Source organism: Manacus vitellinus, unplaced genomic scaffold (assembly GCF_001715985.3).
Source record: "Manacus vitellinus isolate BGI_N305 unplaced genomic scaffold, ASM171598v3 scaffold_41_pilon, whole genome shotgun sequence".
NCBI classification, from domain to species: domain Eukaryota; kingdom Metazoa; phylum Chordata; class Aves; order Passeriformes; family Pipridae; genus Manacus; species Manacus vitellinus.
This window is the reverse complement of record NW_021940545.1, coordinates 5,197,721-5,210,384: the sequence shown is the minus strand read 5'-3', so window position 1 is coordinate 5,210,384 and position 12,664 is coordinate 5,197,721. Positions and strand designations below refer to the sequence as shown.

General features: G+C 55.9%; 1 protein-coding gene across 1 annotated transcript; it reads right to left on the bottom strand.

The window, feature by feature from the left end:
- Positions 1-1,970: 1,970 nt before the first annotated feature.
- On the bottom strand, positions 1,971-9,458 carry MCAM (melanoma cell adhesion molecule). The gene is made up of 16 exons (XM_018078573.2): positions 9,428-9,458; positions 8,944-9,071; positions 8,602-8,836; positions 8,432-8,502; positions 8,262-8,349; positions 7,961-8,134; positions 7,754-7,881; positions 7,449-7,611; positions 7,238-7,359; positions 6,801-6,939; positions 6,058-6,179; positions 5,275-5,410; positions 5,122-5,139; positions 4,531-4,675; positions 4,011-4,128; positions 1,971-3,256 (listed from the first exon to the last, which is right to left on the bottom strand). The coding sequence occupies exons 1-16, from the start codon at positions 9,456-9,458 to the stop codon at positions 3,227-3,229; spliced, it is 1,848 nt and encodes a 615-aa protein (XP_017934062.1). The 3' UTR covers positions 1,971-3,226.
- Positions 9,459-12,664: the final 3,206 nt, after the last annotated feature.

The following is a 12,664-nucleotide window of genomic DNA, read 5'->3' as shown; positions in this document are numbered from 1 at the left end:
GGTCACTGGGGTTACTTGAGGTCATTTGGGTCTGAAAAATTGGATTTTGGGGTCAAATGAGGTCACTGGGGTTACTTGAGGTCATTTGGGTCTGAAAAATTGAATTTTGGGGTCAAATGAGGTCACAGAGGGGTTTCTTGAGGTCATTTGGGGCTCTGCTCACTGTTCACGAGGTCCAGGGATGACACAGGGGTTCAAAGAGGGCTCCAAGGGGTTAATTAACATCAACTGGGGCCAAATGAAGTGGAGTCCAAGGCCTGAGGTGTCATTTTATTAATATTTCATTAGCAATATTAGTTTCTTAGCTTTATTAGTGTTCCTTAGCACGTCCCAGAGCTGTTATCACAGTGCTGTGGTAGAACCAGGGACCACTGCAGCAACAGAATTTATTTATTGGGGTCTTAGTGTTGTCTGCCAGAGCCTGAAAATATAATTCTCTGAAAGGACTTGCTGAATTCTAATACTGTAATTATTGATGAATAATTAATGTATCTACAGGAGCTGCTCACAGAGGTAGTTATTGAGTTGTTGGTGTCCACTGGAATCCCCTGGGATAGTTGATTTTACCATTATTCTTGTTTTTAACAGCTGTGATTAACAGATAATCCTGTTTATTGACTGCATTAGTCTAAAAAATATTAACAGCTACTACAGACCATAACATTTACTATTATTAATTCAATTATTCAATATATTGATAACCCACAGCTATTTCAGCCAATACTGTATCTATTAAAATCTAATAGTTCTCTAATAGCAGTTACAATGGCTGGGCCTAAAATTACCTATGAGAATGTATTTTTAGATTTATTAGTATCTAAAATAGCTGACACGAAGATCTTCTGTTGTACAATCTACCAGTGTCCAATAATATTGTTTTTCTTTAAATTGTTAATTTAGGGAGAGAAATACAATAGTTTAGCAGAATGTGTAAGAGAATCCACTTGGAATTATCAGTGGTAGTTATTATCTATTATTCTAATTATCTATTAGAATTATTAGAACTGACTTATTAGTACATTTATTAGCTAGAAATACAATCCTGTATTATATAATTTGTTCTATTAAAAGATTCTCCTAATCACATAATACTGTTGAAATTCTCTATTAAAAAGCTACTACTGTCAGCATCCAATAAATTAACTACCACTTTGTGTTTAGTGTTCATAGCAGTTATTGCCATCAATTAAAAATTATCCATTAAAATCCATCAGAATGTATCAATAAGACATATTACAATAAGGTATATTATCAATAAGATATATTACAATAAGGAATATTATCAATAAGATATATTATCAATAAGATATATTAAAATAAGATATATTAACAATAAGATATATTATCAATAAGATACTGGGAACTAAAGTAGTTAAGATATGAATAACAGTATCTATTAAATTCTTTAAGGGAAAAACCATTAATATTTATTAGTATCTATGGTGGCTAATTAATACAATTATCTACTGCAATGTCTAGATTCTATCAGAATAAATCAATTCTATCAGAACAAATCAATCTAGTTATTGGTTTATCTGTGATCAGTTATTAGGATCTATATTAGCTATTAATACAACTATTAGTATATTAGCTATAAATATAACAATTATTATATATTAATTAATTATATATTAATTATATATTATATTATATTATATATTAATTAATTATATATATTAATACAACTGTCAATAGATTCTACAGTTGGGATCTATTGCATTTTATTGACAATATTCTCTTTTAGTATCTACCACCACTTGTAGCATAATCACATATTACCATCTAAAGCTATGATTATGTATTAGAATAATTAGTATATTTATTAATACTGATAGTTCCTGGTGTATCACATTGATCAGCAGCTACAGGGGGATAAATATGTCGTGTTAGAACCTTGATGGGATGAAGGAATGATGGGGGAGACCCTCTGCCCTTCCCACCCCCCCAGGGGGGGGGAACAAACTCCAAACTCAGCCTTGAATTTGTACTTTATTTTCACATATATATATAAAAAAAAACAAACAAACAAAAAAAAGAAAAAAAAAAACCTTGCAAGTATCAGACAAAAACTTATGGAAAATGTACACACAAGTCCAACAAAAATATATATATATATATATATATAAACCAAAGCTTTTGCTGGGACACCAGGTGTGGCAGGGCGGTGGCACAGGGACGGTGCTCCTGGCACGAAGGGGCCGAGGCTTGCGGGCAGCAGAGCTGGGAGGGCAGGGATTTAGAGGCAGGAGGGGCCGAGCCCTCTGGGAGGAGGCAGGAGGGAGCCCCAGCTGCGGTGGGAGGCTGGCACAGGAGCTAAAGGCACCTTCTGGCCCGTGCCCCCTCCCCGCCAGCCTGGCTGCGGGGCCAGAGGTGCCACCAAAGCACAGGAATAAACCAGTTTTACCTGGGGCTGGCAAGAAAAATAAAAAACCCTGAGACGTCACTGACTGGCCCTGGTCTGGTATTAGTTCTAAGTTTGAGGGGTTTCTGCCGTTGCTGGGCAGTCCCCCTTAAAAAACCCAATTCAGAGGGCAGAGGGAATCCCTGCCCCTCATGTACAAAGCAGACAAGCTTGGTCTGGCACACGGCTGGAGATGGGCACCCCATCCTTGCTCTGCCAGCTCCTCTCCTCCCGTGGGATCACAGCTCCCTGTTGGGGAGCTCCCTCCCTGCACGGCACCGCCCGGGCTTCACCCAGACCACAACAGTTCAAAGCAAAGCCCTGAAACCTCCCCAAACACCGCCCTGACACACCCCACGTCCACTGCTCCTCCTCTGACCTGCACACCACTACAGCTCAGGTGCCTGGCACATCCCAAAAATTACCTTCCAGCAGCCTCTCCGAGCAAGTTCGGGGTGGAAAAAAAAAAACCAACAACGCATCAAACCCTTCCCACACATGTACAGAACAGGTTACCTGGGGGGGGGAAAAAAAGCCTCAAATCCTTCCACCAAGTAGCTTAATGGGATATTTCTTCCTAATATTGCTGTGGCTTCTCTGGAGTAGTAAAGCAAGTCCAGCTTTGCTAAGGCAACACCTGCAAGCCCACGGTTGAGGTAACGGACAGGTGAGTCAGGGAGGTGTCCCCTGCGTGCTGGGGCTCAGCACTGGGACACACGAGTGGCCTCTGGCTGTGCCCCCCCAGGTGCTGGAGCAGGGGTGGGAGAAGGCAATCCAAGAGCAGGAAAAGGTTTGAAGGAAGAAAGCACTTAGTAGGTCTCCTCTCTAGTTCCTCAGATCGATGTATTTTTCGCTCTTCAGTCAGACAAAAAATAAAGAGGGAGAGAGGGGGGATGAAAACAAGCAATTAGGGATGAACACAAGCTCAGATGCTCTGCTGCAGGTGCATTAATGACACACCCGAGGTGATGGGGGGGAGCTGCCAGCCTGGGCCACCCCAGTGTGGCCAGGCACCCACCCCAAGGGCAGGGGAGGGATGAGCTGTGCAGGCACAACCAGGGGTTAACTCTTGGCCCGAGACAAAGAGGGCTCAGGTGCTGCATCCTGTGGCTCCAGAGCATGGCAAGCCCTGCCTTGGCACAGCACTGGCACAGGGAACAGTTGCTCAATCGACCCCAGGTGAGAGGAAAGCACGTGGGCACAGAGAGTCCTCTCAGAGGTGCTGAGCAGGACCCACTCCTGCAGCCTCTGCCCTGACTCCTGGCCAGAGAGGTTTGTGTAGTTCCTTCTCCCTAAGGCCCCCTGGAGAGCCTGGCTGCTGCTCCAGGGAGCAGGGAAGGAGGCAGAGCCAAGCAGAGCAGCGTGCTCCCGGGAGGTGCCAGGGGCTGGCACAGAGCAGAGCTGCCCACGTGTCCTCGGAGCTGAGATCCCGGTTTCCTCCCCTCCCCTCCCTCCCACGGCCCCTCTGAGCGCTGGTGATGGATGATGGAGGCCCATGCAGGGTGGGCAGTGCTGGGAGGGGAGCAAAGCATTACCTGGGTCACCCTCAGCCCTCCTCAGCTCTGCTCCCAGCCCCGGGAAGAGGGCAGTGCCCGACGCCCCATCCTACCTGGTCAGCGGCGGGTCTCTTCTCGCCGTTGGCGCCCTGCAGGAGCCCCGCCTCTTCGGGAAGTTTATCTGACTTAACTTCAACTACAATCTTGTCTTTACGTGCCTCTGGCCTTGTGCTAGGGGAGGGAGGTGACAGTTTTTTGAGACATGGTTTGCGGTACCCGAAGAAGGGCAACGTGGCCAAGCCCTGGGGCTCCGCCTCAGGGGATGCTCTGGAGTGGAGCCTCCGGCTCTCAGGAAGCTTTGGGCCACCCAGCCCCTCCCCGGGGAGGGGACCCTCGGCTGCTCTACCACTCTGCTGTCCTCTCACGGCCTCCCTGCAGGGACGGGGGGGGGTGAGCAGTGCCCTATGGGAAGCTGGAAAAGCTGCCAAGCCCCCGGTGCGACGCCCCGACCCCCGGGCTGTTCCCCCCCTGTGCAGGGAGCAGCTGGTGCAATGAGATGGGAAGCACAATGAGCGATGGCAGGAAGCACCCCTGGCCCCGTGGGCTCCCTGGGGGGTGGGTGGCAGTGCTTACATGTCCTGCTTCCCAGCGCGGCCACACGGGATCTTGCCTTTCTTGTGCAGGAAGTAGATGACGGCGCCCAGCACGGCCACCACCAGGATGGCCACGATGATGGCCACGATGATCACCCCCTGGCTCTCTGCTGCTGTCTTTTGATCTGCAGAGAGGGAGAAATCAACGCCTGTCCCACCGCGGTCCTCTCTTTGTGGGCAAGGAAAGGATCCCTCCCCCAGTTCCCAGTGCTTGCCCAGCTCCCTGCAGGATGCAGAGCTCAGCACAGAAACGCTCTGTGTGAACACAATCTGCCCTGGGATGCCATGCCCCGTGTGCCACAGGAGGGTGGATAGCAGGGATTCCTGCAAGGCACCAGGCCATCCCCTTTGCTTCCTTGCCCAGTAAGATCTGGGCTGCAGGGTGAGGTGGGTGAGGGCAAGCAGGCAGCTTTCCCACTACTGGGAACAGAGCCTCTGCTTCCCTCCCGGCTCGGCAGGGACAGGAGCAGCGGGAGATGCAGTGCAGAGCCAGCAGCCAAGCTCCCTCCCCAGGCTAGATAATGTGACTCCTGCCAGAGCCTGGGCTCATGGACACCATCAGCAGACTGACCTTTCCTGACGGACTCCACTGGAAGAGCAGGAGGGGAGGGAGAGAGAGCGAGCTCAGCTCAGCCCCGCAACGGCAGCACGGCACAGCCCCGGGTGAGGGGCACTGCCACTGCTGGGGGTTCCTGGGGGGCACAGAGCAGTGCCAGGCACTCACCCAGCAGCTGGATGTGCTTCTCGCTGTCCCCCATCTTGTTGGAGAAGCGGCACATGGCCCCAGCCTTCAGCAGGTCGCGGCTCACACGCACCGTCAGGTTGCTGGAGATGTGCTGGTTGTCGACGTACTCGTGAGCCTGGCGAGGGGAGGCAGGGGAGGGGTCAGCACCTGAGCCCCTCACAGGGACCTGATGCCTTAAAAGCTGTATTATATCAGGCTGCAGCACAGCTCATGAGCACCTTCAGCTTGCTGAGTACCTTTGCACGAGATCTCTAAAAACGCTGTTTAACATTCCTGTCAAGAATTTCAACGGACAAAGAGATTTCAGCAGGGTGGAGAGTTCCTTATTTGCAAAAATGTACTGAGAGAGAGACATAACAGAGAACATAACCCCTGATACAACCAGGCAAAGCTATTCAGAAGCCTTGAAACCATTCCAGAAGGTGTCATGCTGTGCCAAAGACCACAGAATAAGTGAGGAAGATGAAGACAAGGGGTCTTTGGGGCCTCCAACTCGAATTTGGGAGGCGTGTCGAGGGTGGTATTAAGGGAGGGATGGTTCTGGAGGTGGGTGTGACAGTATGAGGTAATGCTTTGAATTATTAATCAGGTGACTAAATAAAATCAAGAGGCTTTGGCAGCTCTGCACGCACGCTTTGGAAGAAATCAGATCCTCGTGCATCCCACGTCGTAATAACAACAGGAATTCTGCCAGCTAAAACCCACTTGGCTGAGTCTTAGGAATTTTCTTTCAGGAGCCTGGACCCCGTCCCCAGCTCTCACCGTGCCGTTGACGCTCCAGTGGACGGAGGGCCGGGGGAAGGCGATGGCCTTGCAGGTCAGGTTCACCACCTCGTCCTGCCGCACGTACAGCGGGGAGCTGATGGCCACGATCCGCGGCTTCCCTGGGGAAACAGGGGCTCCCTCTGTCAGCTGCACCTCCACCTGACACCTCAAACTCTGCATTACGTAAAATTTTAGCACAGCTCTCTGAGCACTGCACTTTTAGCCCACTGAGCACCTTTGTATTAGACTCCTAAAATGCTGCTTAATGTTTCCGGGCGAGAATTCCAACAGGCAAAGATTTTTGCAAGGTAAAAAACATCTTATCTTGTTAAAAAATGCACTCAGAGTAAGACACAGCAGGGTCACCCCACTTAATATAACCAAGTCAAAACTTGAAGAAGCCTTGAAGCTGTTCCAAGAAGGACAGAGATGACGAGGAGGAGGATGGGGATGAAGGGGCGTTTGTTTTGTGACCACCGACTCGAATTCGGGAGGTGTGGTGAGGGTGGGACGAGGGCACAGGCAGTTTTGGGGCTGGGTGTAACCAACGAGGCAATGTCCAAGTGTTATAATTAAATGGTGTTATAAAAATTGTAAAGGTCTGTGCTGTCGGGGTCTGCAACACATTTTGTGCCACAAAGTCTTGCCACAATTAAAAAGCTGTTTTCCACCTTTCTGTGCTCAAAACTGTCCAGAGAATTGTTTCTGATTTTAAACAACACCCCCACTCCAGCTCTTACCCTCGACAGCCAGGGACACCTGCTTGCTCTGCTCCAGCCCTGGCACACTCGGGGCCACCACCTTGCAGCTCAAGTTGTTGGGAGTCTCGAAGCTGAGGTTGCTCAGGAGGAGCTGGTTCCCATCTCCCACCTTCTTGCCCTGTTGGGAAGGGAGGCCCCCAGCCATCAGCCCCGGGCACCAGGCACTTCTGTGCTCAGCTCACACAGGGGCTCAGGCTTCCCTGCCATGCTCAGCCTGCAAGCACAGGACCTCCCTGCAGTGCTGGCCAGGAGGCAACGAGGTAGAGAGGGACAGTGTAGGTCCATGGAAGTGGGAATCCTTCCCCTGGCCCCTCGGGAGAGATGCAGCAAGCTCCTGACTCTGCAGCAAGCTCCTGGCTCTGCCCAGTTTGCTGCAAAGCCCAGGCTGAGCCTGAGCACAACAGAACCCTGCTCACCTTCTCATCCGTCCACTGGTAGACCAGGGCCACAGGGCTGTGGGCATCACAGTTCAGGGTCACACTGCCCCCTTCCCGAAGGGGGGAGGACGGCTCCATCTCCACATGGACGCCCTCGATGTCTAGGAGAGGGATGGAGAGCAGGGCAGGGTGAGCAGGAGGCACGAGGCACCCACCACGAGTTCCACAGGGTCCCAGCCCGCTGTCTTACAGTTCACAACAAGCTCCACCTCCTTCTCTAGCTGTGTCATGTCATCCAGGTCCAGGCTCTCGCATCTGTAGAGGCCACTGCTGCTCTTGTTCACGCCGTGCAGGGTCAGGACCCCGCTGTCGGTCTCTGCCAACGACGACAGTTCCTGCCACTTGTCATCCAGCTGCAGGCAATGGGGAGAAAGCAGAGCCCTCAGCACTCTCCACAGCCACTGCATCCCACTCCCCAGGGCGCTCCCAAAGGAGCAACCAGGACACGAGGTGTCTGCCGAGGCAGAGGTGCCCAGGTGCCCCCTCTGGCCTCACCCCTCTCTTGTAGAAGCTGAAGACAGGAGGTGGGTTCCCATCAGACTCACACACCAGCTTCACATTGTCCCCTTCCTTCACCAGCGCCGAGGACGGCACCACCTGCAGCTTCAGGTGCTCCGTGGGGTCTGGGGGCAGGGCAGGGGCAGGGTCAGTGCCAAACCCCGCTGACCAGGCAGCAGGACCACCCCCCGGCCCCTCACTCACAGAAGACGGTGATCTGGACCTTCTGGGACTGCAGGGCGTGCCTCTGCCCCCGCAGCCAGTAGTGCACGGTGCAGTGGTAGCGGGAGTCGCGGTCCTCGCGGGTGACGGTGTCGAACAGGATGCTGCTCACCGAGTGCAGCCCGCTGGACTCGCGGGTCCGGGAGTACCTCATCTCTGCAGGGGTCACAGGGGACACGGCCGCTGTCCCCAGCCACGGCAAACAGGGGCCACCCCCTCCTTTGGGCAGCACGAGCACCGCGGCCCCTCTGCCGAGGTGGTTCCCCATCCCCACCCAACTCACGGTTCTCCTGCAGGTCGAGCTGCTCCCCGTTCTTGTGCCACGTGATGTTGGCGGGGGGGAAGCTGTTCTTGCTCTCACACTTGGCGATCTGTGGGGGCACAGCCAGCCTTGAGCACGGGGGTGCTCCCCCGGGGAGAGGGGAGCAGGGAACCTCCCCCTCCACTCCTCACCTGTGAGTTGGCACTGTTATGCACAGAGATGCCTCCTGTGTTGGGCTCAATCACAGGGGTCTCGGGGACCTCTGGAAAGAGAAGCCACCCCGCAGGTGTTAGGAGGGATGGGGTGGGACCCCCCCCAGCCCCACAGAGCAGCTGTGCTGCCCTCCTGCCCCGTCACTCACTGTAGACGTGGAGCTCAGTGTGGCTCTCGCCCACTCCGAGGCTCCCCGCTCCGACCTGGCACACGAAGGTCCTGTCATCCTGCACTGTCACCTTGCTGATGGACAGGGCCTTGTCCTCCCCCACCGACAGCCTCTCCTTGTACTCTGTGTCGTCCTTCAGGACCTCGTTGTCAGTGATGTGGCACAGCCTCACAGGGCTGTTGGTGTGAGCTGTCGCTGTCTCCTTGCGGTCCACCTGCAAGGCGAGGGGCAGAGGCTGGGCTGGGGAGCCCGGGGGAAAGCCCTGGGGTGGCTGTGCCCCCAGCCCACTGCCCAGCTCTCCTCTGCCAGGTCAGCACTCACGTAGAACCAGTCGATGTAGCTGTAGGAACCATTCCCAGGGATGTAGAAGTTGCACTCGATCCTGGCCGTGTCCCCGATCTCCACTTCAACCACGGCTGGCGTGGAGACCTCCAGTTTGCTGGCTGCAGCTGTGGGACAGAACCTGCTGGTAGGGGCAGGAAGCCCTTGTGCCTGTCCCCATTTCCATCCCCCAAAGGGTGTGGGGCAGAGCTGTGCCCTGTGCCAGTGGATCCCCCAGACTGGGGATCTCTCAGCAGAAAATATCCCTCCCACGAGGCAAAGCGAGCCCTGGGCAGACCATTGCCAGAGCTGGAGCCATCAGCACATCACCACAGCAGCCCCAGCTACAAATGTAAAAGCTCTATTAGGCTTAATCATAGAATCTAATGATCTAATCACATGTGCCCCAAGCCATTACCCAGCCCAGCAGGACTGCCAGCCACACTGCCTTCAGCATCCACAGAGAGCCCGTGGGCTCAGGTACCAATCCTGTTCCCAAAGAGGGGACAAGGCATGTCGTGCTCACACCACCAGTGCCCCAGGACACCTGGAGACATCCACCCACCCCACTGCTGTTGCAGCCCCCCCAGACCTGCCCTGCCCACGGCATCCCAGCCTTTCTGAAACAGCCAGCAGGACCTCTGACCCCCAAGCCCCCACACACCACAGAGGTAGGGAGCAGCTGCACCCTGTTCAGGGTCTTACTGTCCCCAGGGGCCAGGCAGGGAGCTGTCAGGAGGTTAGCAGAGGTGGGCAAGGGGCTAAAGATTGAAGCTGGTGGCACAAGGGCTGCACCCTCCCACATCCCAGGACCAGAGCCCTGACATCAGCCTGTGCAGCCCCCACAGCAGTCCTGGGAGCTGGGGCATGAATGAGGTGCTGTGTTCCTCCACAGCAGGATGGGCACACAGGGCAGCAGCTCAGGAGGGGTGTCACAGCCAGCTGTGGCTCCCTGCTGCTCCCTTTCCCTCTCCAAGGGTCCATCAGGGGGGCAGCAAGTCCCAGAACACCACGGCCGTGGCACAGCCAGGACTGCCAGGTCCCTCCACAACAGGAATCCAGAACCCAGTGGTTGGAGCACCCATCCCTGCAGCATTCCCAAGGCAAGCCCCTCTCTGCCCACGCTGCAGACCCAGCTCTGTCCTCCCACAGCACGGGTGGCACTGGGGACTCACACCCAGCGAGCAGGGCTGGCCCACCCCTGCACCCCACCTTCCCTGCCAGCCCAGCCGCCCGCAGCAGTAATGGAGCTCCTGGCCACGCTCCAGAACGGATGGGCAAGGTAATGGCTATTGATCCAGGACAGGGAAGGGAGCAGCTTCCCAAGGGATTGGGAGCAGCTCAGCCCCAGTCGGGCAGAGCCGAGGCAAGGGCGGCATCGCAACAAGGCTGGGAGTGGCATAGCCACCAACCCCCCGGGTGACAAAGCAAGGGGGGTCTGCACGCCCTGGGCTGGCACAGGGCCCTGCAGAAGGTCCCCCAGCAACAGAGCCAGCCCAGGTACTGGAGCTGGGGACAAGAGGCCTGGAGGAAGCAGCTGTGTCAACATCTCCCGTGATAGCACAGCTCGGTAACAGCCACCGAGGCAACTTCAAAGGGCAGCGCCCGTGTCCACAAACTGCTCTTTGTTTGGAGTGGGTACGTGGTGGCACAGTGCCAAAACATAGCCAGGAGCCCCTTCTGCCACAGCAAAGGCCCTGGACTCGCAGGACCAGCCCAACAGACAGTTTTTGGCTCTGGCCCATCCCATGGGCACGGTACAGCTGGCACTAAGCAAAGAGGGATGAGCAAAGCATGGCATGGCAAAGAAAGTGCTAGAAAAACAGCAGGTGATGCCCAGAGATAAGAGTGCACTGGGGACAGGAAATTAGACCCAGTGTACATAGGAAAAGATAACTTTGAACTGCAGGCACCTGCCCACCCTGTACAGCCACGACTTGGCTGCCTGGTGCTCGCAGGCACCTGCAGAACTGGGCAGGAATTGGGCAAGCCTGGGGCTGGGGTGTGGCCCTGCTGCCACCCTGCACTCTCTTCTGAGCTGTGACTCTGAGCTGCAGGCAGCTAGGCCAGACTTTGCCTCTCCATCCCTCCCGGGGCAGAGCCAGCCCCTGGGAGAGGGAGAGCTGCTGGCCCTCCCCCTGACCCGCTCGGCATGAGGGCCCTCGACCAGGCAGCAGAGCAACCGAAACCATGAGCTCAGAGCTGGAGAATGGCTGGCATCTGGGGCTGGCATGAGGCACACATCCCTCCCAACCATCCACACTGCCCTTGAGGAGGCTGACACGGTCGCTGCAGCCCCCACCCTGCCTGTAAGAAGGGCTCGCTGCTCCCCACCTCCTGCGGGACAAGCTGGAAGGAGCACCCAGCAGCCAGTTGGGAGGACACGAGGTTCCCCCCAACCCTGGGGGCACAAGGCTTCCTTCTGCAGCTCCGAGACCTTTCTGCTATTTGCGTGGGCAAGCTGGAGAGGCGCTGGGCACAGGCACCCTGGCACAGCAGGCTCTGGAGGCTTGGCCATCCTGCCCTGTGCCCAGCACAGCTGCAGACACCAGGTCTGGTGAGGGGACCTGGAGACCCCCGAGCAGCCCAGCTGCAGAGCTGAGCTCCGTCCACCCCGAGCGCCTGGCACAGCTCCAGCGGGAGACCCAGAGATCTGGAGAGGGAGGACGTCTGCAGCGAGCGAGCAGGGAAGGAAGGAGAGCCCCCGTGCCTTTCCATCTGGCTGGCCGACAGCCGGCCGGCAGCCAGAGCTCCACAAGAACAAAGATCTGCTTTTAGAGCCCGGGAAAGGGGGTGGGGAGCAGCGCGAGTCCCTCGCCAGCCTCCTGCAGGGCCGAGGTGTGCGGGGAGGCGGCGGCGAGGAGCGCGGCTGCTGCACGGAGTCCCCGGCGCGGAGCCCCCCGGCCCGGAGCGAGAGGAGGGGCACGGCAGGGTGTCTGGAGCCGCACGTGGGATGCCTGAGGTTTCCGCGGGTTTGCGTTCCCCCTCTCAGGGAAACCAGCTGCGGCCAGATCCCGCCTGCTCCCAGCCGCAGGCACACATGCTACCCTCCTGTTCCCCGGGAGAGCTGCCCCTCCTGCGCAGATCTCCGAGCCGGGGTGCCCCAGCTCACAAAGAACGGCATCACCCGCACCCCGTCTTCTTCTTCGTGGAGAGAAAGAACATGGTGCAGAGCCCCGGCCCCGCAAGGAGCAGCACCAGCAGCAGCGCCCAAAAGCCTCCGCCCCAGCCCAGCCCTGCCCTGGGATGGGGACGGAGCCAGGGCTCTGCTGCCGCAGGGACCAGCACCTTGCACCCCAAAACAACCCGTCAGGACCCCGTCATGTGCACCAGGAGAGGCCAAGCTCTCAACCCCACCCCAAAGCTCGGTGACAACACCCAGAGTCCCCTCTAACAGCCGGATCGCGCTGCAGAAGGGGCTGGGGTGGCTCTGGCAGCCCCAGGGTGGGCTCAGCCCCCCCGCTCCGGCAGCACTGGCTGGCCTGGGAATGTCTTGGCTGTGGCCCCTCGTGCTTCTGGGAAGCATCAAGCCTTTTCACGTGGCTGGGCTTCCAAACACACCGACGCCGCCAACCATTGAGAGGCTCCTGGCTCGGCACATGTGCTGTGGGAAGGGGATCCCGGCACGGGCCGGGGGTGGGAGCAGCCTGCTTTAGACTCTGCTCTGAGCCTGACTTTGGCTCCAACACCTCGGCCCGGGCAGGTTCCCAGCGGCGGGGCC

Bases quoted from the DNA above. Each gene is read 5' to 3' on its own strand.
- MCAM (XM_018078573.2), bottom strand. From the start codon at position 9,458: ATGCCTTGTCCCCTCTTTGGGAACAGGATTG. The intron at 8,503-8,601 runs GTGAGTGACGGG...TTCTCTTTCCAG, and splicing joins CACTGAGCTCCACGTCTACA to AGGTCCCCGAGACCCCTGTG. The intron at 7,360-7,448 runs GTAAGACAGCGG...TCCCTCTCCTAG, and splicing joins GGTGGAGCTTGTTGTGAACT to ACATCGAGGGCGTCCATGTG.